The 26469-nt window shown below is 51.7% G+C and overlaps 10 protein-coding genes across 10 annotated transcripts; 5 read left to right on the top strand and 5 right to left on the bottom strand.

Annotated features, from left to right (window-relative positions):
- Window positions 1-1407: 1407 nt before the first annotated feature.
- Window positions 1408-2223, bottom strand: KD926_004046 (transposase; the record flags this gene model as incomplete). The annotated part of the gene is made up of 1 exon (XM_053095778.1): window positions 1408-2223. One exon carries the CDS (start codon window positions 2221-2223, stop codon window positions 1408-1410), a length of 816 nt encoding a protein of 271 aa, XP_052961189.1.
- A 233-nt stretch (window positions 2224-2456) lies between these two features.
- KD926_004045 (Zn(II)2Cys6 transcription factor domain-containing protein) lies at window positions 2457-4007 on the top strand (the record flags this gene model as incomplete). Its single annotated transcript, XM_053095767.1, has 1 exon — window positions 2457-4007. One exon carries the CDS (start codon window positions 2457-2459, stop codon window positions 4005-4007), a length of 1551 nt encoding a protein of 516 aa, XP_052961188.1.
- Window positions 4008-4065: 58 nt separating this feature from the next.
- KD926_004044 (uncharacterized protein) lies at window positions 4066-5915 on the bottom strand (the record flags this gene model as incomplete). The annotated part of the gene is made up of 4 exons (XM_053095756.1): window positions 4066-4386; window positions 4596-5251; window positions 5300-5505; window positions 5650-5915. 4 exons carry the CDS (start codon window positions 5913-5915, stop codon window positions 4066-4068), a joined length of 1449 nt encoding a protein of 482 aa, XP_052961187.1.
- Window positions 5916-6032: 117 nt separating this feature from the next.
- Window positions 6033-8822, top strand: KD926_004043 (uncharacterized protein; the record flags this gene model as incomplete). The annotated part of the gene is made up of 7 exons (XM_053095745.1): window positions 6033-6166; window positions 6247-6877; window positions 6970-7653; window positions 8151-8226; window positions 8284-8421; window positions 8487-8609; window positions 8665-8822. The coding sequence occupies 7 exons, from the start codon at window positions 6033-6035 to the stop codon at window positions 8820-8822; spliced, it is 1944 nt and encodes a 647-aa protein (XP_052961186.1).
- A 232-nt stretch (window positions 8823-9054) lies between these two features.
- KD926_004042 (cytochrome p450) lies at window positions 9055-10067 on the top strand (the record flags this gene model as incomplete). Its single annotated transcript, XM_053095734.1, has 4 exons — window positions 9055-9081; window positions 9146-9314; window positions 9429-9783; window positions 9869-10067. The coding sequence occupies 4 exons, from the start codon at window positions 9055-9057 to the stop codon at window positions 10065-10067; spliced, it is 750 nt and encodes a 249-aa protein (XP_052961185.1).
- Window positions 10068-10431: 364 nt separating this feature from the next.
- KD926_004041 (ankyrin repeat domain-containing protein) lies at window positions 10432-11255 on the bottom strand (the record flags this gene model as incomplete). Its single annotated transcript, XM_053095723.1, has 2 exons — window positions 10432-11132; window positions 11222-11255. 2 exons carry the CDS (start codon window positions 11253-11255, stop codon window positions 10432-10434), a joined length of 735 nt encoding a protein of 244 aa, XP_052961184.1.
- A 1770-nt stretch (window positions 11256-13025) lies between these two features.
- On the bottom strand, window positions 13026-15880 carry KD926_004040 (putative PHD finger domain protein; the record flags this gene model as incomplete). Its single annotated transcript, XM_053095712.1, has 3 exons — window positions 13026-14945; window positions 15005-15750; window positions 15874-15880. 3 exons carry the CDS (start codon window positions 15878-15880, stop codon window positions 13026-13028), a joined length of 2673 nt encoding a protein of 890 aa, XP_052961183.1.
- A 763-nt stretch (window positions 15881-16643) lies between these two features.
- On the top strand, window positions 16644-17471 carry KD926_004039 (uncharacterized protein; the record flags this gene model as incomplete). The annotated part of the gene is made up of 1 exon (XM_053095701.1): window positions 16644-17471. One exon carries the CDS (start codon window positions 16644-16646, stop codon window positions 17469-17471), a length of 828 nt encoding a protein of 275 aa, XP_052961182.1.
- A 306-nt stretch (window positions 17472-17777) lies between these two features.
- Window positions 17778-19556, bottom strand: KD926_004038 (FF domain protein; the record flags this gene model as incomplete). Its single annotated transcript, XM_053095690.1, has 1 exon — window positions 17778-19556. One exon carries the CDS (start codon window positions 19554-19556, stop codon window positions 17778-17780), a length of 1779 nt encoding a protein of 592 aa, XP_052961181.1.
- A 360-nt stretch (window positions 19557-19916) lies between these two features.
- Window positions 19917-20885, top strand: pre9 (proteasome core particle subunit alpha 3; the record flags this gene model as incomplete). Its single annotated transcript, XM_053095678.1, has 4 exons — window positions 19917-19940; window positions 20010-20194; window positions 20260-20678; window positions 20746-20885. 4 exons carry the CDS (start codon window positions 19917-19919, stop codon window positions 20883-20885), a joined length of 768 nt encoding a protein of 255 aa, XP_052961180.1.
- Window positions 20886-26469: the final 5584 nt, after the last annotated feature.

The following is a 26469-nucleotide window of genomic DNA, read 5'->3' as shown; positions in this document are numbered from 1 at the left end:
AAAAGAAGCTATACAACGATACCTATTTAATATAATAACGAAAGTTTTAGGGAGTTTAGAATATTAGACATAAAGAACATATGTAGCTAATTTTCAGTGTCGCCGAATCGCTTTGGGTGCCGTATTTGCCTTCCTCGCCGGTTTACCACGATAGGTGCCTCACTCACTCACTTCATCTTTACATCTGTCACTAGTATCCCCTGTTTCCTTCTCTGTAAGAGGTTCCGTAGCCTTCCTCTTACCTCTATTTATCTGCTTGATATCGTTTTGAAGTTGTAGAGCGGCCTGCTTCGCGGTCCTTTCGTTCTCTTTCTGGCGCCTTTTTTCGGCTACCTCCTGCGCCCGTAAACTCCGATTAAAATCTCGGACCCTCTTTCGCTCTTCTATTAAACGCCTTTTTTCTTCTTTCTCCTGCTGCCGATGTATCCTCTCTTCCTCTTTGGCGGCTTTTATCAGGCGTGTAGCTTCTTCTTTCTCTGGTTGAAGATTGGGGGCTTGTTGGATCTTGTTCGGGCTGTTACCTCCTGAAGCCAGGGGGCTTTCCTGTACGGGAGAACGTTCCGGAGGATCAAGGGATCCTCTGCGGCAGGCATCCAGGAACATTCCTAGGGATCCTGCAGGCATTCCTGCCTGAGGCAAGCTCCAGGCAGTATATAGAGTCCCTGGATTCTCTCTCCTAGATAGCCTTTTCCTCCCTATGGGAAAATTCCTTGACTACGAGTCATAAACAAACTAGTCTTTTACTAGGCTCCTTTGTAGACCGTCATACGGGCTATAGAAGATAGCATTGCCATCTTCTAGAGCCTGAAGCTGAAGCTGTAAAGGCTTTGAACGCTGACGCTTCTTCTTCTCATTCTAGAGGGCATTCTCAAGGCCCGTACAACGTAGTTTAAGAAGGATATTCTCTGTTGAAAGTCGCATCATTGAATCATTTAATCTCTGGACCCTTCGGTCACAGACGTCGTAAGCAACTTGCTTAAGAAGCTTCTCAATACGACGCCAGTCTTCTACCTTCAAAATAGACTGGGAGGACTCACTAGAGGAGGGTCTATCGTCCTCCTTTCTAGTAAACCGCGCTAGAACAATCTCAGGATCCCACGGGTGTAAGCCAACATTTCTCCACCTGCTATTGATATTTTTAGCGGAAAAGGCCTTCATCCAGCTTGGCCAAAATAGTCGGAAGAAATCTCGCTTTGTAAGATGACTTATTCCTTGGCATTCGTGGAGAAATTGCTCTAAGTGGTCGCTATACGCACGAGATAGTGGACCAAAGAGGCTAACGTCAAGAGATTGTAAACTATGTGTCGAATGAGGCGGATAGATTGCTAAGAGAATGTTATTTGCATCGCAGAAGTTAATAAACTTCATCGTAACGTGAGAGCCGTGACTATCGAGGATTAGGAGCCGCTAACGTCGCCGCGCTTTCTCCTTTGTCTCGCGATCGAATATTGAGATAAGCCAAGCGTAACCAAGGTCGTCATTCGTCCACCCACTGGGAGAGGATGTAAAGAAGCAGGGGTGCTCGCCTGGATCGAAATCTTGGAGCCACGTATCCTGTATATTCTCAGAGGTAGCTTGGTAGATAAGACCAGGAGAGAGAGCTGTTCCATCAGCGTAAATACAGCCAATTGTCGTAATCCACTCCCTATTACTATCCTGTAGGCATTGATTAAGCCCTCCCTGCTCGTACTTTTGTCGGGAAAATATTCGTTTACCCTTAGATAGTACTCCGATGAGAAAACCTTTCTCATCCATATTGTACATATCTTCGGGTCTGATGCTGTATTCCTCAATCTTTCTAGCCATAAGCTCGAAATATAGCGCATATTTGTAGGCATAGTCAGCTCTCTTGCGTGAGGAATCAATCCCAGTAGTATAGTGGGCGACAAGCTCATTGTTATGCCCCTTTAAGAAGCGGTTGGGCCAGCATTTTCTGGGCTTATTTCCAGTGATTTCCTTCGCGAAATTTCGTAACATTGATTGGGATGGTGGTAGGCCACGCTCGGTAAGGTTGTTAATCCATTTAATAAGCTCTTTGTACTGCTGGCTGTTGAGAATTTGTTGGTTTTCGTACTGGTCTTGACGGGAGCCCTGTAGACCGTGATGACGTCTTGATAGCGTTGACCGGTGAACTCCATGCTTTTTCGCAATTTTGTTATAATTGAGACGTTCTCCTGGCTTCAGAGATTGTATCTCAGTAAGAGCTGCTTCAATCGAACCCATTTTGATGGTGTTGTTGTCTTTCTAAAAAGTCGGTGTGTTTAGTAAAAGCGTGCGTCAGGTGATAACGTGCGTCAGGTGATTGGGGACGGGAATAGGCAGTTGCCACAACAGGCGACCTACCACGCGCGATCTCCCTTCCATTGCTTATACCCGGAATCCGTCCATTCACTTCGGGTCCAGTTTGTGAATTCATCCAATTTATATCCAGTATATCAAGCTGTTCGGCAGTAGAAATGAACCGCCTTACACCACAGGCTGAGTCTGACACCGGAAATCGACATTTGAGGCCATTCCGACGTCACGCCTGTGACCGCTGTCGCAGTCAGAAGCTCCGTTGTGATCGGACGGCCCACCAGACAGATACGTCAATCGCGTGCGATCGCTGCGCTCGAAACCATTTGACCTGTGTCACCAGCGCTCCCATGCCTATGGGTCGACCGCGCTCCCTGAATCCCAAACCCCGTTACCGTCGCAAATCCAGCAAGACGGCCGATGAAATGCGATCCAACAACACTGGGGCTGACTCTTCGACTCCACCCTCTTGTACCGCCACGCACCGATTGCCCGACCTGGTCATGGCCGGAATGGATGCGACGAATGAACTACCGGAACTGGGCTTCGACCAGGGCGATATGGGCTATGATCTTGACTTTCCCAACATGAATGTATTCGACCCGTCTACTTTCGCCGATCTGGGCATGGGCTCGCAGTCTGACGCACTCGGCCCGACCGCCTTCACAGCTGTCAACCCTCAGGAGGAGAGTATCGCGCGCTTGTGGAAGCTTCATAGCACACTTCTGGAACACGTATATCGGATCGAAAGTCAAGTGACAGACCGAAACGACACCCTCTCAAATGGTTCCTCTCCTGACACGGAACGGCTCGGCTCGCGCTTGCCTGACATTACAAACACCCAGAGTGACCACCCAATGCACCAGATGATGCGCTGTTCCCAAACCTTCCTCGAAATCATCCAATCATTCGTCTCCTCATATCGCGAGTCAGTCTGCAACACCCCAACGCCAGATCGGGCTGCCACCGACTGGTCCCGAGATTCGGACGACGAGGAGTATCATGGAAGCCATCGCCCAGCTTCAGCCCCAGCCCAGGATACCTCAACCTGGTTCACACCACCTACCGTAGACAGTCTGTCAACCACATCGCCTCCCGGCTCCGGCACGGGGCGCAATCGAGCCTGGTCTCGAGGAGGCCAGGAGAACAGGAGCAGCAACAGCCACCCCGACAAGAGACTCCGAAGACCGCAACCGGCCCTCCCACCCGCCTGCCAGACCCAGTTCCCAATCTGTCTAACCATCACGACCTGCCACGTGTTGCTCATTCGCCTGCATCGCAGCGTTCTCACCGATCTGTACGCCTCCGTCCGGTCCTTGGTCGCGCGATACACCCCGGCAGGCGATCTGACGGGCCCACTTGCCGTCCTGGATAATTTCTCGGGCTCCGCGCCCTTCTCCAACGTGCAATTGGACGGGTCGACGTTGAAACTAGACGGAGTAGTGCAGATCATGATGCTCTTGCAGCTGAGCTGCGATCTGCTGGAGCGTATCGACCGCGGCGTGGAGATCCTGTTGACAGGTGCGGGGCATGTCCTGTCCGCTCCGGGGACGTATATGTCTGTTCTGGAGGCTCTGGCGCAGCAGGAGGCCCGCAGTGGGCGCGGAACTACGGACTGGACGGATTCCGCCGGGGGCCGTGCGGCTCGGTTGGCGCCGTTGCGGATGCTCGCCAAGAAGATCCGCAAGTGTATTAACGATACCTGTCTGTAAGAATGAGGAGGGCGAGAAACTTTTCAGGGCTGAGAAGAGCTTTTCCTATGCTACTATTCTAAAACACCCATCTGGTAAATATCCCCGGGTAGGACGGCAGGTTTCGTACGAGCTGGTATCTTCCATCGGTATCCGAAAAGGCCGCTTGCAGAGTGGGAAGCTTCAGTGCACCACGTCCAAACCGAGCCCATATGAAACTCATAGCATCCGCAAACGCTTTTGTGTCATGGGAATTGCGCTGCAGCAACCCTGTATAGGGAAGCTCCCGTTTGAGTGCGTCCTGAATAGTCGCAGTTGCAGGTCCCTTCAGCGCTGGATGCGGACCCACCTCGAGGACCAAATGATAAGAATCCATTGGATCATGAAAGTTTCGTATTGTCTAGTAATTTGTATGCCGAATCGAGGCTCAATGAAGGTCTGATCCTCTTGATTTAGAGGATCGAAACGAAGCTATTTAACATGCAATATGACTACGTGGCTTCTTTGAAATCGGCTTATCTTGAAGCCATGAAATGCCGTCAGAGTTGATCTAGACGGAAGCGGCAAGGTGTTGAATCCTAGCGGTAAAATTGCCCCATATTCGCTGACAGAATCATCGGACTGCTGGACTGCCTTGGTGAGTGCCTGTGAGAATAACACCGGACGGCACATGTTCTGGACCCAATATTGTCCCTCGAGGCCTTGAGCGGAGGTGATCAGATTCCCGTCATACACACTCGAGTACCAGGAGCAGCGAGGCTCCTTCACCTGGATCTGTAAGGCCTCCAATGAGCTCCCATACGGACCCGCACAAGGGCGCATATGATGAGAGTGATAGGCTTTGTCGACAATCAACGGGCGCGCGAACTTTTTCTCGTCCTGGTAGACAAGGTGTGCGTGGTTGACAGCATCCTTATCGCCCGACATTGTCACGCTCGCCGCGGAGTTGCTAGCAGCGATCGTCAGTCTGCCGGCAAAGGTAGGCAGCTCGCGCAGCTCTTGGGCGTCTTCCATAGATGTCCCGACCGCAAGCATACCTTCCGGCTCTTCCTGTCGGCCACCTGCCTGCGCCGTGTGCAATCCGCGATAGTACGCGATCCACATGGCCGCCTCGCCCGAGATACACTCGGCGGCATATGCTGCTCTGATCTCACCAGACGAGTGACCGACAACCGCGGAGAGCCCAATCCCCGCTGTTTTCAAGCAGTTCACCAGAAGGATCTGGACTGCGGTGCATAAGGGCTGGAATAGACGCGCTTCTCCAACTTTGGCGGCAGGAGATAGCATTTCCTCTTTAAGCGACTACGTCGGACGGTCCTCCTCGGGTAGACGAGATAAAGCGTTTTTTAACTCGTTCACGCGACGCTCTAGCCAAGGGGAGTTCCTGATAAGTTTACACCCCATCATGGGCCACTGGGCTCTTTGTCCGGTAAAGACGCCTAGCACACGTGGCTGCGCTTGGCCGATATTGACAGGCTTCACGACAGGAGACTGACTGCCGGTCCGAATCTTATCCCCCCTGGCATGGAGGTTATTAGCTAGATTTGTGGCGTTGGTCCCAGAACAGCCAGCTCGGATTGGCCACAAGCTCCGACGCAGGTACAGAGTCCACGCAAGATCCACAAGATCGGTATCGGGGTGCCGTTAAAGATGATTGGCAAACATTTCCATCACGTCGGCCAGAGCCGATTCAGTCTGTGCGGAGAAGACAAACGGCATAATGAGAGAGTCAGTGCGTCTGGGGCTTCGCTGCTGAATGTTTGAATAGCTCTCCAAGACTGCGTGTGCGTTCGTTCCATCGAACCCAAAACTGTTGACGCTGGCTCGACGAATTAAGCCTGAATGGGCTGGCCACTGTTGCAGCTCAGTCGGGATACGCAGACGCGTCCAATACGGCTCAATCTCGGGGTTCAAGGTGCGGAAATGCATGTTAGGAGGAATCTGAGCATGTTGAAGTGCCAATGAAGCTTTGAAGAGACCTGCCAAACCGGTAGTTCCCTCCGTGTATCCGATAATCGTCTTGATGGAGCCAACACTCAGACTGGCATGTTCGTTCTCGTCTGCTCCCGGTCAAAAGAAGGCATTAAAAATGGCTCTCGCCTCTTGCGGATCTCCTGCCTTGGTGCCCGTGTCATGAGCTTCGAAGAATTGCGGCCGGTCACGGCTAACAAGTTTTATTCGTATATACTAGGACTAGGTTAGGTAGATAGGACTGCTGGCCTTAGGGTCAGTTTTCCTTAGTATAGTGACTACAGTATAGTACACTGGTGGTCTCAGCGAACGACCCAGCGGCTCTCAAGGGAAATATCGAGGCTCTGTGCACCCACTTAATCAATCCGCGTTTACGTGTGAAGCTGGACGACCTGGCATACACCTTGTCAGAGCGTCGCTCGAACTTCTTTCATCGCGCCTATGTCGTCACACAAGACACAGAATTTGAGCCGAGCGACTTCGTCATGGGCAAGAAGGCCCCCATGACACCCCGGATCGGCTTTGTCTTCACCGGCCAAGGTGCCCAGTGGCCCATTTGGGGCCAGGCGTTGCTGCAATATTTCCCGGAGACGCGTGCTCTCTTCGAGGAGTTTGACCAAGTCCTCCAGAGCTTACCCAGTCCTCCTACCTGGTCGTTTGTCAAGGAGCTCAGCGAGCCTCGCACCGCGGAGCACTTGCGCCAGCCTGAGTTTTCCCACCCTCTCGTCACAGCTCTGCAGCTTGCCATTCTCTCTATTCTTGAGACGTGGAATGTTACCCCGAGCAGCGTGGTGGGCCATTCTTCGGGTGAGATTGCTGCTGCGCATGCGGCCGGATTCCTCGACCGCGCCGATGTCATCAAAGCCGCCTTTTACCGCGACCGAGCAGCCGTCAACAAAAAGGAAGAAGCTGAATCCGATGTAGGTATGCTCGCTGTTGGTCTCGGTGCCGACGCCGTTGCTCCCATTCTGGCGAAATTTGCCGGTGGTGTCTGGATTGCCTGCTTCAACAGCCCAGTAGCTTGACCATTTCGGGTCGGAAGCCAGCTCTGGAGGCTTTGGCGTCGGAGGTCAAAACGGAGGGCCACTTTGCCCGGCTACTCCTTATCGACCTAGCGTATCATTCCAAACTGATGGGAGTCATCAGTGATGAATATGAGAGTCGCCTGGCCGTCGACAGCAAGTTCACGTCCGCTGAAACGCCGTCCCCCAATGTCGCCATGTTCTCCTCTGTCACCGGCTCGAAGAAGACTTCGGCGGCTGATGCTCACTACTGGAGAGACAACATGGTCTCCCCTGTTCGCTTTACCAAAGCTCTCTCCGCGATGGTGTCGGGCTCCGGGAAGCCAGATATCCTCATCGAGATTGGTTCCGGGGCACTCGCGGGCCCTGTGTCCCAGGTGCTCAAGTCGATTTTTACTGCATCAAATGTCACCTATATGCATCATGGTCTCGAGGGTCCGAGGCTGCGAAGCCGCTCCTCAAGGTTGGAGGAGCTCTGTTCAATCCTGGGCTTCGGCAAAATCGCCCAACAGCACCAGCGGCTTGCCGAACGGAAACATGAACACCTGCACCACCGGCGAGTTGAGCCGCTCCATCACGGAGCGGAGGTAGGTCGCAAATGTCCCATCTGTGGCCTTGATGTGCGTGACCATGGCCGGGATGTCCCCCAAGATGCTGTGCGCCGATGCCTCGATGTACGGAACGCCAGGGATCGGCTTAGGCAGGAGCCATCGATGCACGAGGGGAACGAGACTCACTGCTAGGATAGTGAAAGGCCCGAGGGGGTTGGAGACATTGGATCCGGTCGGTGTAGTAGAATTCGCCAGCAAACGCGGGCTCGGTGATATTCGCCATTTTCTTGTTCGTTTCGTGACGAAAGACAGGGAATGAGAGAATGGCCGGCTTGTTGTGGGAATTGGAATTCCACAAATTCCTGTCCAGTTTGAATACTGAAATATTGCGCGATAATCGTGTTTTGGTGGATCGGCCGGTGGATGCACGCTTATAGATCCTTCATGCACGCTTACCGAAGGCTTATATGGGCCCAGTTTGCCCGGTTGTCAGCACTAGAGAGACTAATGAATTTAATTGCATTTTAAAATCTGCCTTGGCCATAACAAGCTGTGCTTCCTGAAGGATTTGACCGTCTTCAGCCACAATGTATACTCTAACGGAAACATGGAGAGATCAGGTGTCGGCGTCTCATCTGATTTATGTATTGTTGGCGTCGCTAGTGCTGTACTATGCCTTTATCGCCATCCATCGATGTATGCCCGGAAAGTCTGTAACGCCTGTTCATTCAAATTTACTCATTATTTCTACAGTGTATCTTTCCGAGCTTGCAAGAGCACGTATCCCGGGTCCTCGACTGGCAGCCATCACATTTTTGTACGAAGCCTACTATGAGGCTTGGTTAGGGGGGCAGATGTTCCTCCACGTTCAGGAACTACACAAGAAATACGGTTGGCACCCTCTTGAAGGGAACTCCGGGGTTTTCGAGTAGTACATCCCCTGACACGGTATCCAGGGCCGATTGTTCGCATCACACCCGATGAGGTTCACTTCGACGATCCCGAGACCATCGATGCCATATTCCCACAGGGAGGAAGAAAGACAAATAAGCCCACTTGGCTGCACACCAGAACCGGCAGTTAGTCTCTATCAATAATTCAAAAGACTTGCTAATAGCCTGACCGGGAAAACAGCCCCCGACTCCATCTTCTCCACTGTCCACCATGACCAGCACCGACAGCGCCGCAATGCTGTCAGCTCATTTTTTTCGCCGGCCAGTGTGCATCGGCTGGAGAGCATATTGAAAGAGAACCTGGGCACCTTGATCGCGCGTCTTGACCACCACGGCTGAGCGCAAGACGTAGTGCCGGTCCATTACATCTTCAAGGCCCTGGCGAGCGATCTCATCACGTACTGTTCCTTCGATCAATGCCTCGATTTGCTGAGCCCCGGACTACGGAAAAGTCGGGTTTGACGCCAGTGATGAACTTTTCATGCTCACTCACTTGGGCAAGGTGTTTCCCTGGTTGATGGGTTTGTTTACGAGCGCTCCGAGGTGGATTGTTCGGATTTTGTTCCCGCATATGATTGATATGCGGGATAGACGTGATGTGAGTGGCAGTCTGAATATATTCACTGGAGGTGTTTTGTGTCAAACTGACAGATTCATCGCAGTGGTGGACTGATGCTGTGCGCGATATCCGACGCTCGCCTGATCCTCAACGGATCAAACGCACCATTTTCGAGGGCATTTTGAGCAGCAAACTGCCCGACTCGGACAAGACCGATGCGCGAATGGCTGGCGAGGCTCAGCTCATCGTATTCACAGGGGAAGGCACCACAGGTTGGTTATTTTCTCCTCTCCTGGAATAGATACCGATTTTCTTTCCCAGCATGGACCATGCACGCGGCGCTCTATCAAACTCTCGCCAACCCAGCTGTCTGCGCGGCCCTCAAGGACGAACTGCGCACGCTCAAATCCACCGTACCGGGCGCGATTCCCGCGCTGGGCGAAGTCGAAGCCTCCCCTATCTGGGTGTCATCATCCAGGAGACGATCCGCTGCCACCCGGGCGTCATGAGCCGTCAGATGCGTATTTTCCCTGAAGTTCCCATTCTCTATACGAACCCTAAGACGGGCACTCAATACTCTGTGCCCCCTGGGACCGTGTACAGTATGTCTCCGATGGACGTGCACATGAACCCGCAGTGCTTCCAGCATCCGCACACGTTCCGACCCGAACGGTGGATTGAGAACCCGAAGCTATCGAGGTACTTTATTGGGTTTGGAAGAGGGTCGAGAAATTGTCTTGGGTGAGTTTGGTTCAATCTGGAATTCTCCGACGTAGATGAAGGTCTTAGTTAGCTAACAGGACTGACAATCCGCCTAGAATAATAGAATAGCTCTTGCGCGACGAGAGTTCGCTCACGCCCTGGCCAGCTTATTCCTGAAGTACGACCGCTCTACCGGACAGGAGGGTCCGACGATGGAGCTGTATGATACCGTTCGGGCCAGGGACATCGTTGCAGAGCGCGAGTTTATTGTGCCTTTCCCAGCTCCTGGTAGTCAAGGCCTGCGGGTGAAATTCCGGTGTTAAAATAGATGCTACTAATGAGAAGGAGAGAGGAATAGTTCAGTTAATCGCCAATCCATGTGTTGTGGAAAGACTAGATTAAGTAGTGTAGTGGATTGCAAATAACTATGCTCTCATATCATGAAACATGGACACAGAATCGTAACATGAACACTCATGGTCCAAATTGTAGAAAGAAAAAATCACCAATACTCCATAGTCACGGACGCTAATCTAACCATCATTCAAAGGCTCGGATACCTCCAATCAAGACTTCTGTGCCCGATGATGCAAATTCGCCCCAAACTGAAGCAACATCTCGACGCCCGCATCGAACCCGATCTCCACCGCCACATGCAGCGGCGTCCTCCCCGTTCCATCAGACCCGTCAATGAGGCGCCAGTGCCCCGAGCACCGATCCAGCATGATCGTAAGCAGGGTTTCCCGACGGTGTAAAACCGCCCAGTGAAGGACCGAGCGCTGGTGGTGGTCCAGCTTGCCCGCACAGGCCCCGTGCGAGAGTAATAGGGCCACGGCCCGCTCCGTGGCCCTGGATCGTGGCGTGCATGAGTGGTGTCAGGCCGTCGCTGTCTGGGTCGTTGCAGTCCATGTTTCGCTCTAGGAGGACGCGGACGATGCTGTCGTGGCCTTTTTGGACGGCCAGGTGGAGGATGCTGAGCCAGCCGTTGCTGTGGTTGTTGTTGTTGTCCATCATGGCGTCGATGTCACGGTCTTTGCCGCTTTCGAGAAGATTGTTCTCGGGATCATGGGGATCCAGGCCAGCTCTTCCAGGCAGATAGTTCTCGCTAGGCGTCATGATGATTTCCAAGTCTTCCGGGGTCAGGAAACCTGGGTCTCCTATGCTGGGGAGGCCGAGACTGGCGGATGAACTGGACGGGGTGTGCAGCGAACTCGTGGGCAGCGATGTATTTGTATTCGGGTCCAGATATTGCATATTCAGGTCGATGCAGGAGTCATCGAACAGGGAACTGAAGTCAGGGGTAGACAGTAGGTCGGGCCCTGCTGCCCCTGGCGGCAAAACGTCGAGACAGAGCTGGCTCAGGGTCTTGCTTTGCTGGCGCTGGCGTCCTACGCTCGTGGGATCGAGATTAATCCCTCCGTTAGTCCAGGGCGAGCGCTTCTTATTTGATTTGTTATTTTTCTTTCTTCGTACTGACCACGGAACCTGCGCTGAGCCATGCGACTCTGCATGCGACGGCGATCTCGGGCTACTTCATCTATGCCCTCGGTGTCTTTGGCGAGGCATAGCTAATAATAGGTGATATCTCATTCATTACAGTCTGAATCACTCGGATCGAATCCTTTCGAAGCTGACTTGGAACCGTGTCGACGCCTACATGTATTTATACTCGAACACTTTGGAATCCTTTGGGAAGGTCAGCATCGGAGGCGAGGTGAGAAAGCAGCAAAAGCGAGACAGCGACACTGCCACATGTTTATAACCATGGCGTGCTCTGCGCCATTTCACTCACCATCCACGAATCACTAGGGCCGAGCATGGGTTCGACTCTTTGCCGCCAGGGATGTCGGCATTCGGAGGAGAGTATCTCTCCTATCTCCTATCTCTTCCCAGGCCATTGCCCCTAAGCTGCGGGAAAATTCGGTACTTTTGACCGGTGTGTCTGTGATAATCAAGCCTTTCGGGGATCCACTCTGATATGATCAATTTGCATGGGACTCCTCATGTCCAAAGAAACTCCACCATGATCTGACATGTGCCGACCCATGCATTCGCTCACTCGTTTCGTCATGATCGAGTTCTGTGCTTCTCTCGATGAGGTCCCGATCGGCCTGGGAGATCGTTAACGCTCGGTCTTCGGTCTTATCCGGCGCTTGACGTTGGAGGTATTGGGATATGACGTGCTGTTACAGAGAAATAGGGGCCACTGTCACAGCTTTCGATGCTATTCTCCAGTGCGCCCCTATCTAACCCAATCGACACCTCAAGCTAACGATCTTAGATCCTCGGTCCAAGTAGCTAGTCTAACGACTTATCTAGGGGCCACGCTACTGCAGATCCCTGGCCAATGCCAATGAGTCGACTCCTCGTCAACGCACGCAGTGCGGTCAGGATAGTTGACTGGTGCATGGTACTACTCCGTATATGTGGTTGGATGGTGGAATCCCCAGAGAATTCCATGCTGGTCTTTTTGGCTTAGGTATGTGGCACTGCGGACCGTCCACCGCGGCGATTACAAACTTTTTAATAAAGCTTAGTTACTTATTTAAGTGGATGATTCTTTTTATTTTACTACTCTTTCTTTCCATAAAACTATCGAACTGACTTTTTTGTAGAGCCCGCATGTATACGTGGCCCTGGATCCTTGTCTATTAGACTATGACGGATGACGACAATTCCCAACGGTCCGTCCCCCCCTAAAAAAGTGGTGTGTGTAGGTGTTTGGCCGTTGTTCCTCCGTGTCGTGTCTGGATATGCATAGCGTAGGCGTTGTTCTCTTCATCATGTCTGGAATTTAATGAAACTACAGTATGGGATAATAGAACAAATACTATCTTGTAAGGTTGATATTGATCTTCTGACTACGTAAGACAAGATTACATATATTGCATTTTATGGGGGAGCTACTAGAGCAACCGTTGAATATCTACGAATTTCCTTTGCTCTTCAGAAACCAAGTCAAAGAGTATGGTATAAATTGGAATCGATGCGTAGCGAAATATCGGCTTAAATAAGTATGTAAATGACCGCGTGCGGAAAACAACAAACTTGGACCAGGGATCGAAAGAAACTCCCACTACACCGAGAAAGAATAGAACAGAAGATTGCAGAGCCCTAGCGACGACGAAAAAACATTCCCATAATCACCCCAATACCCATTTTTGATTTGAACCCCTGCCCAAAGACAAACTGTAGAATCGCAGAAAACACCAAGCCGAAACGTCACTTGGGGATGAAGAAAAGGCTAATGATTACTATACAACCAGAGATTATTTGTCCATTTATTGTTGCACACCATTTCCGTTAGTGGTGGCTTCAAAGAGCTCCTGCGTCAACAGGTCATAATTCGCAGCGGTGTCCGGTCGCCGTAAGAGAATATCTCGAACCACACTCAGCTGCGACACGTCCACACTGGGCGCTTTCTGTAACAGTTGTTGGATTGCAGGTGAGCTGGCCTGGGCGCCCAGGACTTGTACGGCAGCTGCGATGCCAGTAACGGGAGCTTGAGTCTGAGAAGCGGGCGATTGATATGGGTATTGCGGCGTGGACGGGAATTGCTGGTGCTGATGCGGTTGACCATATGGGATGGGTGCCTGCGCAGTTCCGTCAAAAGGCGACGGCGTCGCGGGCGTGTGAGATGCACCCCGTGGTCCCGGGGTGAGGAACTGGGGTTGATGAGGTGTCGGCGCGCCAACGGTCAATGGACTGGCCGAAGCCGCAGGCTCCTGGCTAGAGTAGTGGGAAGGAGGTTGTACGGAGGGCGGATTGGAATCGCCAGTCTTGACGGCAAAGACAACGAGGAGAACACGCTCCGGCGTGGGATCCTCGAGCGAGTTGTTCTCCAGCAGCTCGATGAACTCGGGCTTCTTGGTAGACTGAGCTTCAATGGGGATGAGATAGGTATCTTTAACGGCTGGCAAAGGGTGCTTGCCAATCACACCGTATCTCTTGCGATCTTGGAAATAGTTGAAGAGCTTGTCGAATCCGGCTCGTTCCTTCGGGTGTTCAGGGGCGCTTATAGAGACAACGGACACATCGGTGGAGGAACTGAAACGAAGACCGCACAGATAGTTGCTGGCCAGCTGGACATCGATTCGCCCATCGATGAGTAATGTAGACGGAACAAGTTGGCTCCATGGAATCCGTCCACTTAAATCGGCACCTCCAACGTGCTTTGCAGACGACGAGAACTCCGCAATCGGGTTCATGATAACCTTGCCACGCCAGATGGCGCCTTCATCATGATAGTCCTTGGGTGAGTAAGGCGGCGAATCGGGTTCGTCGTCCTTCAACAGCTGATCAATTTCGGCATCGGCCTGGACCTTGCCAGTGGGCACCGGCTCGCGGATATGAGCTGCCATCTCGGGGAAGACCTGCTCATGGTTGGTGCCACCAGGAGAGTGACCTCGTGGGGGGAAATGCTCATCGTGAGTCGATTTAGTATCAACCGACGGTTTTCGAGCGCCGTCCACGTCGGATGGTTGTTGGTTGCCAGGACTCGCTGGACCAGGACTGTCATCGACATCGGCCAGGCTACGACGAGCCGGGGCCGAGGAGAAAACTGGCTCGCTGGCCACATTCTGGTTGTCATCCTCCACGAGTTCCTCGCCCTTATGGGTCCGTCTAATGCGCGGGCCTTGGTCCTGTACGATGATGTGCTGTCGTTCGGCCTCCCGCTTGATCTCGGCATCTCGTTGCTGCAGTTCCTCACTGGCCATGTCCTGGGAGCTCATTTTAGAAAGAGCATCGGCCTGTAAATTACCTACGAGCAGACGATCGCGTAGAGAAGTGTTCTTCTTTACGTTAAACAGTATCGTCCGCAATTGTGACCTATACGGCTCCGTGGGTTCTCCCGCTCCTCCGCAGATATTCTGGTACATTGCATTCTCGATAGAGAGAGCGAGTTGCCGTGCGACATCCTCCGTCGACTTCCCAGCGGGCAATTTGAAAGACGATCGCTTCTGAGCCCCAGAAATCTGATCCATCAACAGCCTGTATAGAGCGGTGGCCGCACCCTTCCGCGCAGTGTTCGAGATCTCTTCTATAGTGCCCAAGTCTTCAGCCGTCGTCTTCACCACTTCTGAGCTTCGGCGTGACGATGGTTCATTGGTCTCGTCCTTAATCGGGACCGAGTTCGTAGTTGGAGGTGTCGGTGTCTTTGTGGGAGGGGAAATCTTTTGTTGCTTCTTCGGTTTCGATCCCTGCGACAAGATGGGTCAGCGAGGCAGATGGATTAGGATCGAAGGTTTCTTGTACTCACCGAACCGTGTGCCGGTCCTTCATCATTCTCTTCATGTTTACGTTTTTGTGAGCCTGCGGGTTGCGCTTTCAGTGAGACACCATTCTCCTCGGGGCCTGGTGTGACAGCTGGCGGCGTGGGAGTAGCAGGGGCGGGAACGGGAGCAGCAACAGGAGCAGCAGGAGGTGGTGGAGCAGGAGCAGGAGCAGGAGCAGGAGTCGGGGTAGAAGTGGCAGGAGCAGGCGTCGTGGAAGTAGCAGCACGAGCGGGCGTGCTGCTATCAGTCTTTGCCTCGCTCGGTCTGCCTCGCCTGCCGCCCTTCTTGCTCTTCCTGCGGCGTGACTGCTTCTTCTCTTCGGCTTCCTTGCGCCGCCTTTCCGCCACCTCTTCCCACGGTTTCTCGCCGCGCGAGATCTTTTCCAACAGGACTTTGTGGTTTTCGGGTTTGCATTGTTCGCAGAAATATTCGTCGGGCTCCTCTCCTTTGGCGAAGGTGAGACCCATGCAATCGTTGTGTTGCCAGGCTGAACACTGGTCACAGCAGATCATGTCTCGTTCCACATCTTCCTCCTCTTCGTACTCCCCACATATGCATCGAATGATCTCTTCTTCCTCCTCTTCACTGGGAGCTGGTGTTGGTTCGGCGGAGGGTTTGGGCGGTTTGTCCTTGGCCTGGGCTTTGGTCTTCGATTTCTTCGGAGTATCGGGAACCAGATCGAGGTTCTTGTGTTGGCCTTTGGTCGAGCGACCGGAGCGTCGCGGTTCATCTGAGGCGCTTGTTAGCTTGGTGAATCCAATGTGAGGACGGAGCTGGGTCCAGTCGCCACACCACTCTCTCAAGAAGAAAGAGCCTGCTTGCGACGGACTTGGGTGTAGGTACTAATGCTTACCAGCCATGATGAGAGGGCCAAATGGATTTAACGATTGGAATTCAAAATTTCTACAGCGCGACGATGAAAGGATCGAGTCTTGCGCACGCCACCCAGATCTCGTGCTACGGCATCAGAGGGCTAGAGTAATACACAGGGGAAGAGACTGGACAGTGGCACTGTTGCCCGGCCCACTCAGGTATTACTTCTTGTCTTCTCAATTCTTCCCAGTAGTTTATTTAAAAGACACAACGCGTCACAGCCAGACGTAGCCCCGACCCTGGTGTTGTCAAGTCACTGTTGGATCGCGCGCAGCGTGAATGCTTGGCGTGAGCGTGAGCGGGGTCGCGTGGTCGCTTTCCTGATTGGAAACGTGTGTTCTGGTCGGAACAGACGAAGGGACGGAGAGAACAATCGCAGCAGTCGCGCCGGGTCGCTGCTGGAGATGAACGCGGCGAATCGCAAGGTGGAAGGGAGATGAAGGTGAAGAGGGAAGGAAAGAGCAAGGCAACGCTTGGGAAGAAATGAGGAGAAACCGAGATGGCGCGCTGGCTGACTCAGCACGCACGTGACGGCGGCTCGGCGGGGAGGGCTTGGCACGGCGCTGCGTCGCGTTGCATTCATTCATTCATTCTATTTTTCGGCGCCTTCGACGGCTTTCTCCAGATCCCCATATCCACTCTCACCTTTTTCGAACCATTTTTCTTATCTCATAATACCTCCCTCCCTCTACCTCTACCGTGTAGCATCCCTCGGACCTCGCTTCCTCTCTCTATCCCTCGACCCCTATCATGGCAGATGTTCGATCGTTACTAAGAAGCGAGCTTGCCTCCCGCAAGGGTTCGTCACCCCAGACAGGGAGAGCACCAAATCGCGTCACGAAGAAGCGAAAGGTGGACTCTGGCGAAGACATGACGCGCAAAAAGTTGAGACAGACAAACGGTGACCAACTGCTGGCGCATGCCGAAACGGTGCAGCCTCCAAGTGCCCAGGCGCTGGAAGAGGAAAACGTCGAACACTCAGATCATCAGGCTGCTGGCCCGGAACTACCACCCGCGGAGGACGTCGTGCCGGACAAGGAGGAAGTGAGCACGCAGCCATCCGAATCCCCGGCTATAGCTTTGAATCCACCCACAGAGGACCCCAAGCAGGGCGTCGACGAGGATGAATGGGCCGCCTTCGAACGGGATGTAGTGGCCCCAACTCGAGTATTACAGGCACCCGCTGCGCTTGCCGCATCGGCCACTATAACAGCGGCTCCCATCACAACCGAACAACTTGCTGCGCAGCAAGAGCGAGACAATCAAACGGCCGCCCGGTCTCGCGAAGCCGAGGCTGAAGGTGAACGCGAAGATGCCGCACGATTCATAGAGGATGAATTTGATGAAATGGATCAACTAGAAGAGCGTGTCAGACGATTGAAACAAATGCGGGAAGAGCTGAGGGTTAAGCGAGCCATGGACGGCACCGATGCCAACCAAATGGACTTGTCTACTTCCACTGGTGAGCTTCAGGCGGACCAAGCCAAGAACAATAACAGTGAGAATGAAGAAGAAGATGATGATGATGATGACGACGATGATGACGATGACGACTGGGATAATTGGAGATTTAGGTAATACAGAACTGGAAAAACGGAAAGGCGTCAACTTTTACAAAGGAAGTCTTGGACTGTTCATGTTTACATTGATACCCCATGAGCTATATGAAGTCACAAAATTGTTGATTATCCCCACCCTCCTTAATGTCTCAGAATACTTATCTGAACCCCAACTGCTGGATTATTGTTTTAAATTGGCAACCCTGTGATGCTGCGACATGTATTGGACTTGGACAAAGCAGCCCATCCAACTAGTGAAAGAGGATAAAATGAGATGACCATGTATTATATCAGATAAGGTGCGATTTAAACTAAAGTTCTACAATTAGTTGTCCTCCGCTCGACCATCGTCCTTTGGTCTCTCTTTGTCGGCATCGACGTAGCTTTGGAGCCCTGCTCGGCCCACCTTCATAGCTTCTTCAACCTCTGCTTCACCCTCTCTCAAGAGATGTTTGCCACGCACGAGGTCCCCTCTTTGTCTTCGTTTCTCTTCCTGCACCTGTTTCTCGCGTTCTGCCAGGGCCCTCTCCCGTTTTTCACGCTCCAGTCTCTTCTTCTCCAGCTCTTCCCGTTGTTCAGCAGTCATATTTTCCTGCTCCGGAGCTGGAGGCAAAGTCGTTATGTAAGTATCAATGAGAGGATCGCGCACTTTAGGTGCCAGCGCAATGTACTTCAGATCAGTAACAATGGAAGGCGGAAGAGCCTCCAGACTCGACGAGCGATTCAACTCATACAACGGAATGGATTTGAGCAAGGCAGACAGATCCGACTTGCGGGCGCTTTCGGGCTGTTTCAGCCGAGAAACCAGGTCGCGATAGAACTTCTCTCGGTCCTTATCAGATAGCTTCGAATCTTTCATCTCAGGCTCTTTTCGGTATTTGCGCTTGAATTCGGGCCAGTACAGTTTCGGCGTGGCGTATTCTTGAAGGAACGCCAGATATTTAATGCGTGGATCTTCCTTCTGCTGCTTCTCTTTGCGGTCCTTGAGTACTTGGATTCGATCGCGACTCCAATTGGACCACACTTCACGCCGAGCTTTCATGTTAGGCAGCACGGTGTATCGGGAGTCCTCTATGATGTGGCCCTGTTCAATGATGTTTTCCCAGGTCGAATATGGGTTTATGTGGTAGTCATCGAGTAGATCTCGGAATAGAGCGGTGGCATCCTCGTCCGTAAGCGGCAGCCCTTCGGCGCCTTCTTCCCAATCGCCTTCTCCCGGCTCACCGTACTCGCCAGGATCAAGCCCGTAGTCCTCGCCCATCGCAGCTAGCTGATATTCAAAATCTTCCTCTGTAAATTCCACCGGCTGTTGTTGTCCAAAATCGTCTTCGGTCTTTGGGCGTTTAGTAGGTTGACCATCTTCCTCCTCGCTGTCTGTGACTTCGACTTCTTCGTACTCGTCACTGTCTTCCTCGGCACCCCCTGTGACGGGAGCATCTTGCCGTTCACTTTCCCTTCCACCCACTGGGCCCGATTCTGGTTCGGGCTGTGATTCAGCAGGTTCCTCAACATCCTCCCCGCGTTCCTTCCTTTCCTTCTCTTCCCTCTCTAGGCGGTCGTATTCCACAACCCCCCTCAGAACATCCTCAGGGAATTTCCAGAAGCTTTCATTGGTCTCCGGGTTGTGAACAAATCTCCTCCCAAGTTTAGTTTTCACAAGGACCCACGGCGCACACCCCGGTATCGTATGCTTTGATTTCGGCCGATCTTCAGGCCCTCGACTTCTGCGGTCATTAAACCCACCTCTGCCTCCGCGAAAACCTCCGCGATTGTGACCACGGTGAGGGATCTCTTGGGATGGTATCCCCATTCCATGAGGCGCGTACGGAGTCGAAGAGAATGGCGGCAACGTGTCCGGGGTTAGGAATGGGGCGTTCTGAGCGGCCACGGGAGTGAGTATGGGCTGTTGAGGTTGGGCTGGGGGCGCGGTCGGTCTGGTATACGTCGACTTTTTTGTCTGCACATTGTAGTAGTATAGATGACCTAGCTTACTGTCAGACAACATCTTCCGATGGGAGGACTGTCGCAACCAACCTGAAGGAGCCCGATGCTCTGTCCACCCCGCTGGTAGTGGAGGGGGAGGGGTATAAGTAGATTTCAGCATTATCGCTGGTAAATTTTCCCAAAGTGCAATAGTCCGATTCAGAAAGCGCAAGAATCCCGAGGGTCCATATCCAACAGTGTCCTGAGAGATGCGGAGACACTGGCGTGCGGAGTGCAATTTTGCGGCCGACGAGCTTCTCGCAGAGTGGTCCGAGCTTGGCAGATGGAAGGACGCGCCAGGGCGAAGTTGCCTTCCGGGCACTACTGGGAGCTCACCCAACCATCATCATTCATCCTCCTCTGCCTACGCCCGCCTGCCCACTCTTCATCCGTCGACCTCGCCCTCCACCCCCGCGAGGTTCCTTCTCATAGAGCCTTCTTTCGTCTCTTCATCTTTCTTTTTTCTATCGCTCGATTCAATATGTCACGCAGATACGATTCCAGGGTAGGCCCGAATTCCAATTTCATCATTCCGAGAGCTCCCAGCTAACGAGGTGACGCCGTGTTTCAACAGACAACCATCTTCTCCCCGGAAGGGCGACTGTACCAGGTCGAGTATGCGCTTGAAGCTATCTCGCACGCCGGTACCGCCCTCGGTATTCTGGCGAAGGATGGAATCGTCCTTGCTGCAGAAAAGAAGGTGACTAGCAAGCTGCTAGAGCAGGACACGTCTGCGGAGAAACTCTACACACTGAACGAGTAAGCAATCCGTCTCCCTGTAACGATAACTCTTTGCGGTGTTTGAGGGCTAATAATGGGTATAGCAACATGATCTGTGCCGTTGCTGGTATGACAGCCGACGCCAACATCCTCATCAACTACGCCCGACAAGCCGCCCAGCGATATCTTCTTACCTACAACGAAGAAATCCCCTGCGAACAGCTGGTTCGTCGTCTGTGCGATCTGAAGCAAGGATATACCCAGCATGGTGGTCTGCGTCCGTTCGGTGTGTCGTTCATCTACGCCGGGTACGACCCCCTTCGGCAGTTCCAGTTGTACCAGAGCAACCCCAGTGGTAACTACGGCGGTTGGAAGGCAACCAGCGTTGGTGCAAACAACGCCAGTGCCCAGAGTCTGTTGAAACAAGATTACAAGGAGGACTGCGATCTGAAGGAGGCTTGTGCTATGGCCGTCAAGGTTCTGAGCAAGACGATGGATTCGACGAAACTCAGCAGCGAAAAGAGTAAGTGTCTTTTTAGCTTCTTGAGCCATCTAGGAACATGCACTAATGAAATTACTCCTATCTCTAGTCGAATTCGCAACGGTGGGCAAGACCCCGGAAGGGAAGATCTTCCACCATCTGTGGAACGCCGACGAGATCAATGCCCTCCTAAAGGAACATGGATTGGCCAAGGTTGACGACGAGCCAGAGGCTGGTGATATCAAATAAATAAATGAGCGACGTGTTTCTTTCTCTGCTACCTGATCTACATAATCCCATTTTTGTTGCTGGAGACTGTCCTACCCAAAGAGGTCCCCTTTCTTAGTTCACACAACTCCCAAATGCCAATCCCGGGAGGGTCGAATGTGACTGAAACATAATCCACAAAGCTTCCTGGGCAGTTATTGAGGCCATCGGCCGCTGCATCTCAGGCGCAACTGACGTTGTCCAGCGGTGACGTGGCAAGCGGCGACGTCGATTTGAGCAACAAATGGTTCAATTCTCACGTTTGTTCTCGTGCGTTCAGTCCAGGTTGCCCAGGTGTGTAGCTGAAGACGAAAGATAAATGGTCCACGTAGTCGGGAAATTTCACATTCCCTGAAAAGTGTGAAGAATCTCTTTTTCAGTAGGGGAGAAGTTTCCCGGGTCGGTCTTCTATATAAGAGGTAATCCGCCATTAAGTCGAACCAGTACTCTGTGATTCTTTCTCTTTTCTTCTTTTTCCCCTTGGGAAGATTTTCTTCTTGGTTTGTGAGACCACAACAAATTACTGTCGAACATTCCAGGGACCCGCCGCTGCAGAGGGTCTTCACTGTAACGTTCTCAAACACGTTCTGCAAGACATCTTCGAGCCATCCTAGATCCTAAAGCGGAATAGTAGGAGATCTGGCGTTCACAAATGTCGGTGAGAGGCCCCTCCAGATGGGGCTGAGCTGAGTTGAGCTGAGATGGACGAGGGAGGCGACGACAAATGTTTCATACTGACCATCGATCTCCATCTCCGTCCTCCCCCCGACCCGGCCGGGATCACGTGCGCTTGGGGCCCGCGGGGTTTCGACGGTCCTGCAGTAAACAACGTTCCTACTTCCTCCAGACTCTCTACAATCGCCGCGATCCGATGGCTTAATGATCTGGCCATTCAACACCCTGAGATGGTGTCCTTCTGTATCATTCTGTCGGGAGGACCGGCCCTTTCTGCACAGGACTTCCTTAATTTCCTGCAATGGCAAGATGGACAATCGTTTCATCCTTGTCGTGGCGAACCGCTCATCCAGAATACAGGCGCTTATTGAGTGGAACTGACCCCCCCTGACGAGACCGCCCAAGTATGCAAGATTTGAAAAAATGGAAACAGTTCATTGGATTTCATATTTCGTGAACGGCAGATTTACATCATTATCGGCCTTTTCCTCCAACCATCAGACGAGTCTGCCTGCTTCCTGACGAAGACCACCCCGATATGATGATGCAGCCAATGAACCATATCAGCTGAGTGGCCCATGACTGTGAGACACCAAATTAGATTTCAAAACTGCGAAAAAATATTTTCAAAAAAGAAAGAAGGAGAAAAGAAAATTAAATCGCAGGAGGGAATAAAACTTAGACTCCGCCAAATAAAAAGCGAAACGAAATGAAAAGAAAAAGAAAAAGAAAAGGGAATAGGGCGAGGATAGGAAGGAAGACAAGAGAAAAACGAAAAAACGAGTGGACCAAAGGCTTCGCCCTTTCCCATCGCTCCATCTTTTTGCATGAGTTTCATCACCAAGACCTTGCACTTTCAAGTCTTGTAGGTCTTTCTTCGGTCCTCCCGTTCTCGCTGGAGCTGGAAAATCTCCTTTTCCAGTTCCATGATGAGCTTCTGTGACCGGTCCATTGAGGCTACAAGTGTGCCCCCTTCGCGTTTCCACCGGGTCAACCGTTCCATCTCGGCGCTTCGCCGACGATACTTGGTTTCAATCTTTTCGCAAATGCGGCATTGTGCCGGCTCATGCTCGGTCACATTAACCAGTCTCATGCCACATGTCTCGCCTGTTCGGTACTCATAATTGCACCGATGGTCAAAACTGGTCCAACTCCAGTCCCCGCACACAAATCGCTTTTGGTTGTAAAAGCACATGCCTATCAAATCTGTCAGACTGGATCTGTTTGGGGTGATTCCCAAACTTACTTGTTCCCGGTGCAGTATGGACGTTTCACCTTCCGTCTTCTATGCTATTGGCCCGGCCCGCTGGTTCTGCCGCCGTTCCAAATTTGATAGGCCAGGCTTGAACAATGCCTGGTGAGCTATGAAAGCAGACTGAAAACGTGAAACGGATCTTGAGAAGAAAAAAGGCTTTGTTGCTTATAGAATTGCTTGAGAAGGATGTGTCTGAAACTGATATTGATTCAGAGTCCATCAACATGAGGGAATGGCGGCCCTATTTATGTTTCGTGGGAAGCTCCCATGTTACGATCCAGCATCCTCCTGTCACCATATCCACCTGCTGTCGATCAACTCTCGCCGGTTTGCGATGGCTTATCGACTAAGGCATTCTATCATCACATTCGCATCACATCCCACAAATGCCCCTTACGGTTGGCTACAATGGGTTCGCCCAGCTGTGGAGACACGGTATGGCCACAACATTCCCGTTGCGAGACAATCGTGCTCAATGGATGCTTCACGAATGCATGCATCCTGCTGCCGTGGCCGCATCATTTCCTCTGCTCCAAGTTCAATCGTGAAAATCCCTCATTCCGAGTCAATGTGCTCTTGTCACAGCTTGGCTTGGTTGCTCAATCGATCTTCCCCGCTTCGTCTATGTTGACATACTCCGTATCAAGTTGTCTTTCGAGAAGCAGGAATCGTTTCCGGTTACTGAATCAAAGCTCCTGCATGATCAGTTGCTCCTTCACTGTGCCAGATGTCGTACTGTCTTACGCTGGAGCCTTCCCATCCCATCTCAGACTAATCTAGTGTTCCAGCCCAAACGAAATAAAGAAATAAATAATAATCTGGAAAGGGAAAATGACATGATGCCTGACCCTTACATGCAGGTTGGATCACAGGTTCGGATTTCTAGAACGGTGTAAGGTATCCTACCCTACATGACTGCTTGGTTATTCACTGACATCCAATTAGTTCTATTACTAGTTGCTCCTAGCGTCCTAAGCTCTAGTATGGAGTTACGACCGAGGACAAACTCGAGTCCGAGACAAAGCTTCACTTGGGTCCTTTCTTTCAAATTTCCCCCCTTTTGTCTTTTCTTTTTCCGTTGCCATCCCCTCTTTTCTCTCAGGGCATTGCTGGCTCTGCCAATAAGGTATGCTACTAGTTCCTAGTTGCAACCCTACGTCGCTATCCACCTCCCCTCCATCTCCCTCCTGCCGTACAAGGATATCTGACTTGTGTGCCAATGGCTGTCTCATGTCCTCCGCAAGTTCCCGTTTGACCACAGTGAATAATGGCTTTTAACCTTTAGTGGCGAAAGACGCGTCACTAGAAGATATCGATTGGTATCCGATGCCTCGTTGAGAATTGGTCTTTGGCAGCCGCATTTGTTCTCTGTGGCATGACGAACCCTCTTGTTCATTCGCAGACGATTTCTTTCAGCTGATCTCTCACATCTGCAGACGAATAATCCCGCATTTGCCCCCGCTCAGGTGCAGGGTTTATCTGAATTTACTTGCATTGTTTTGTCGAGATGATAGGATGGGACTCCTGTGCATCGGGCATGGCAGACACAATCCGTGATACGGTACACCTACTGTTTAACCCATGCATCTGCACTAAAGCTCGGAGACTCTGACGTGGCGTCCTTCGTCTGGCTCGAGTTCTCCATTTTCTGCGTTTTCAGGCTGTCGGGGAGAATTTCGAGGCGAAAAAAATGGTCAATCTATGACCTAGAAGGTGTCAAGCGAGAAACTCTGGAAGCGTCCCTTCCGCCATTGACGAATGAATGAGAAAAACATTTCGGGTCTCCGCTTGTCCGGATATGCCAGGTTCTCTCGCACGTCCGTCAACCTTTCGCTGGACAGGATCGCCAGACCGGTCTATCTAGTTGCTTAGACATGGGGCTTTCGAACCACGGATCCATGGCAAGAGTTGATTGCCAACTCAGCGGTCACTGTTTCCGGATTACAGCCGCAATGAGCAGGGCAGTGGTGACAGCCAGCCGTATTCCCATTCTCGAAGAGCCCTGCCCCAATGTGATTAGACGATTTGCCACTCATCCACCTTCTTTTCACACCCTGTCTCACTCTCACCGTTTCTAGCCTATTTTTGGCTATGGCGATGACTATCGGCAACCAGGGTCAAACTGATTAACATGAACAACCCAGCTTCTGCCCAACCGACAGAGCCGCTTGTCATTTTCCAAAAACGACAAAGTTTGATCTAGCCCAACGTTACTTGCTGCCTACTTATCATGTCTCTAGTATTGTTTTTCAACTCTCGATGACGTTGAAATTGGATTTATGTAACCCACATGTCTGGACCAGCATGCTGGGCGTCTTTGATCCCGTGACCGCAGTTGTCAGCGTGTCCCTCTGCACTTCTACGCATCCCATGTTTCACAAGCAACAAATAGCCGATTGCAATCATACTTTTCAAATTTTAAGGTGAGGGAGCATAGCTGTTGTGCTCGGTCTGCGCATCGGGATTGGCTCTCCGGGGAAAGATTGTTAAAACTCATCAGCGACTCATGTCCAATCGATTCCTTCTGCTAGCCATGAGCCATATGCAGCTAAGACAAACCCTGTCGGTTGCACCCCTAGGTTCCGGGGTCACTCAAGTACAAGGCCCACTGACTCGCGCCGAGGAGTTAGAAAGCGGGTCCTCGCATCTGCAAGTAAGCACCTGCGAGTGCCTTTTTTACACAATACAAGTTTGATGGCTGTGTTTTTTACATGTGCAGCCCTAGCCCTTCCATGAGCCATGGCCTCTGCGGTTGACATCAACTATGACAAAACAGGCGACGTACTGTACTCGACGATGTACATGTACTATGACAATGGTGCAATTGCCTCCCGATGCAGCCACAAAGCATACGAAGCAAAAGTCAATAATGATGAAAAAGCAAAAGGCAACTCTCGGCTTACGCATAGCCCATCCTCGTCATACGAGTCTTCTTCCGCCTCAAACCGCCTCGCACGAGTCTGTTCCAACCTGGCTGACTTGGACTTTACACTCCGGGCAGTCAAAGAGTGGTACCGAGATGCATGAGCAATGCGCTATCACACTGCTGTAACTACGCCGCAATTAAATGGTCTGATTGACGTGGCACATCCAGGCTCGACTGTGGTCAAATCCATTAGGTATGGTCAACTTCATTTCGCCGCCTTCGATTTTGGATGAGTCGGGGTGCCTCTCCTTTGTGCCCTTAGGCTACGACGCAACTCCAGTCCGTCTATCATTAACCAAAGTGAACAAACTGTGCTGATATCATTCAATCAAACCGAGTTCTCAGACCTCCGTTGCTTTCATGGCTTATGCCTTTCATTTTTGACAAAGGCTGTACAATGCAGTCCTTTTTTGCGTAATCTTGGATTATAAAAGTGGACTATCTGAACATTTCAATGAGCACCGGTCTCGTAATTGTGAAATCATAAATAGCCAAGTTCAATTCACGTTCATAATCATAAATTCTTCTTTCCCGAACAAAACATATAGTTAACTCGCGGATCATTCAGCATCACGTGGACCAAGGTCCCTGTGGACATTCCAATATAGGTGTTCTAGATGATCAAAATCAATAAAATCCAGTACATAAGATGATCGTCTAGACAATTACAGAGGAAGAGTTCTTCGGTCCTGATGTTGTATGTAACTACA

The sequence above is a fragment of the Aspergillus affinis genome, assembly GCF_023601865.1.
Source record: "Aspergillus affinis strain CMG 70 chromosome Unknown NODE_1_length_919884_cov_86_970707, whole genome shotgun sequence".
In the NCBI taxonomy this organism is placed as follows: Eukaryota; Fungi; Ascomycota; class Eurotiomycetes; order Eurotiales; family Aspergillaceae; genus Aspergillus; species Aspergillus affinis.
The sequence above is the reverse complement of the archived record's forward strand: the minus strand, read 5'-3'. Positions and strand labels throughout refer to the sequence as shown.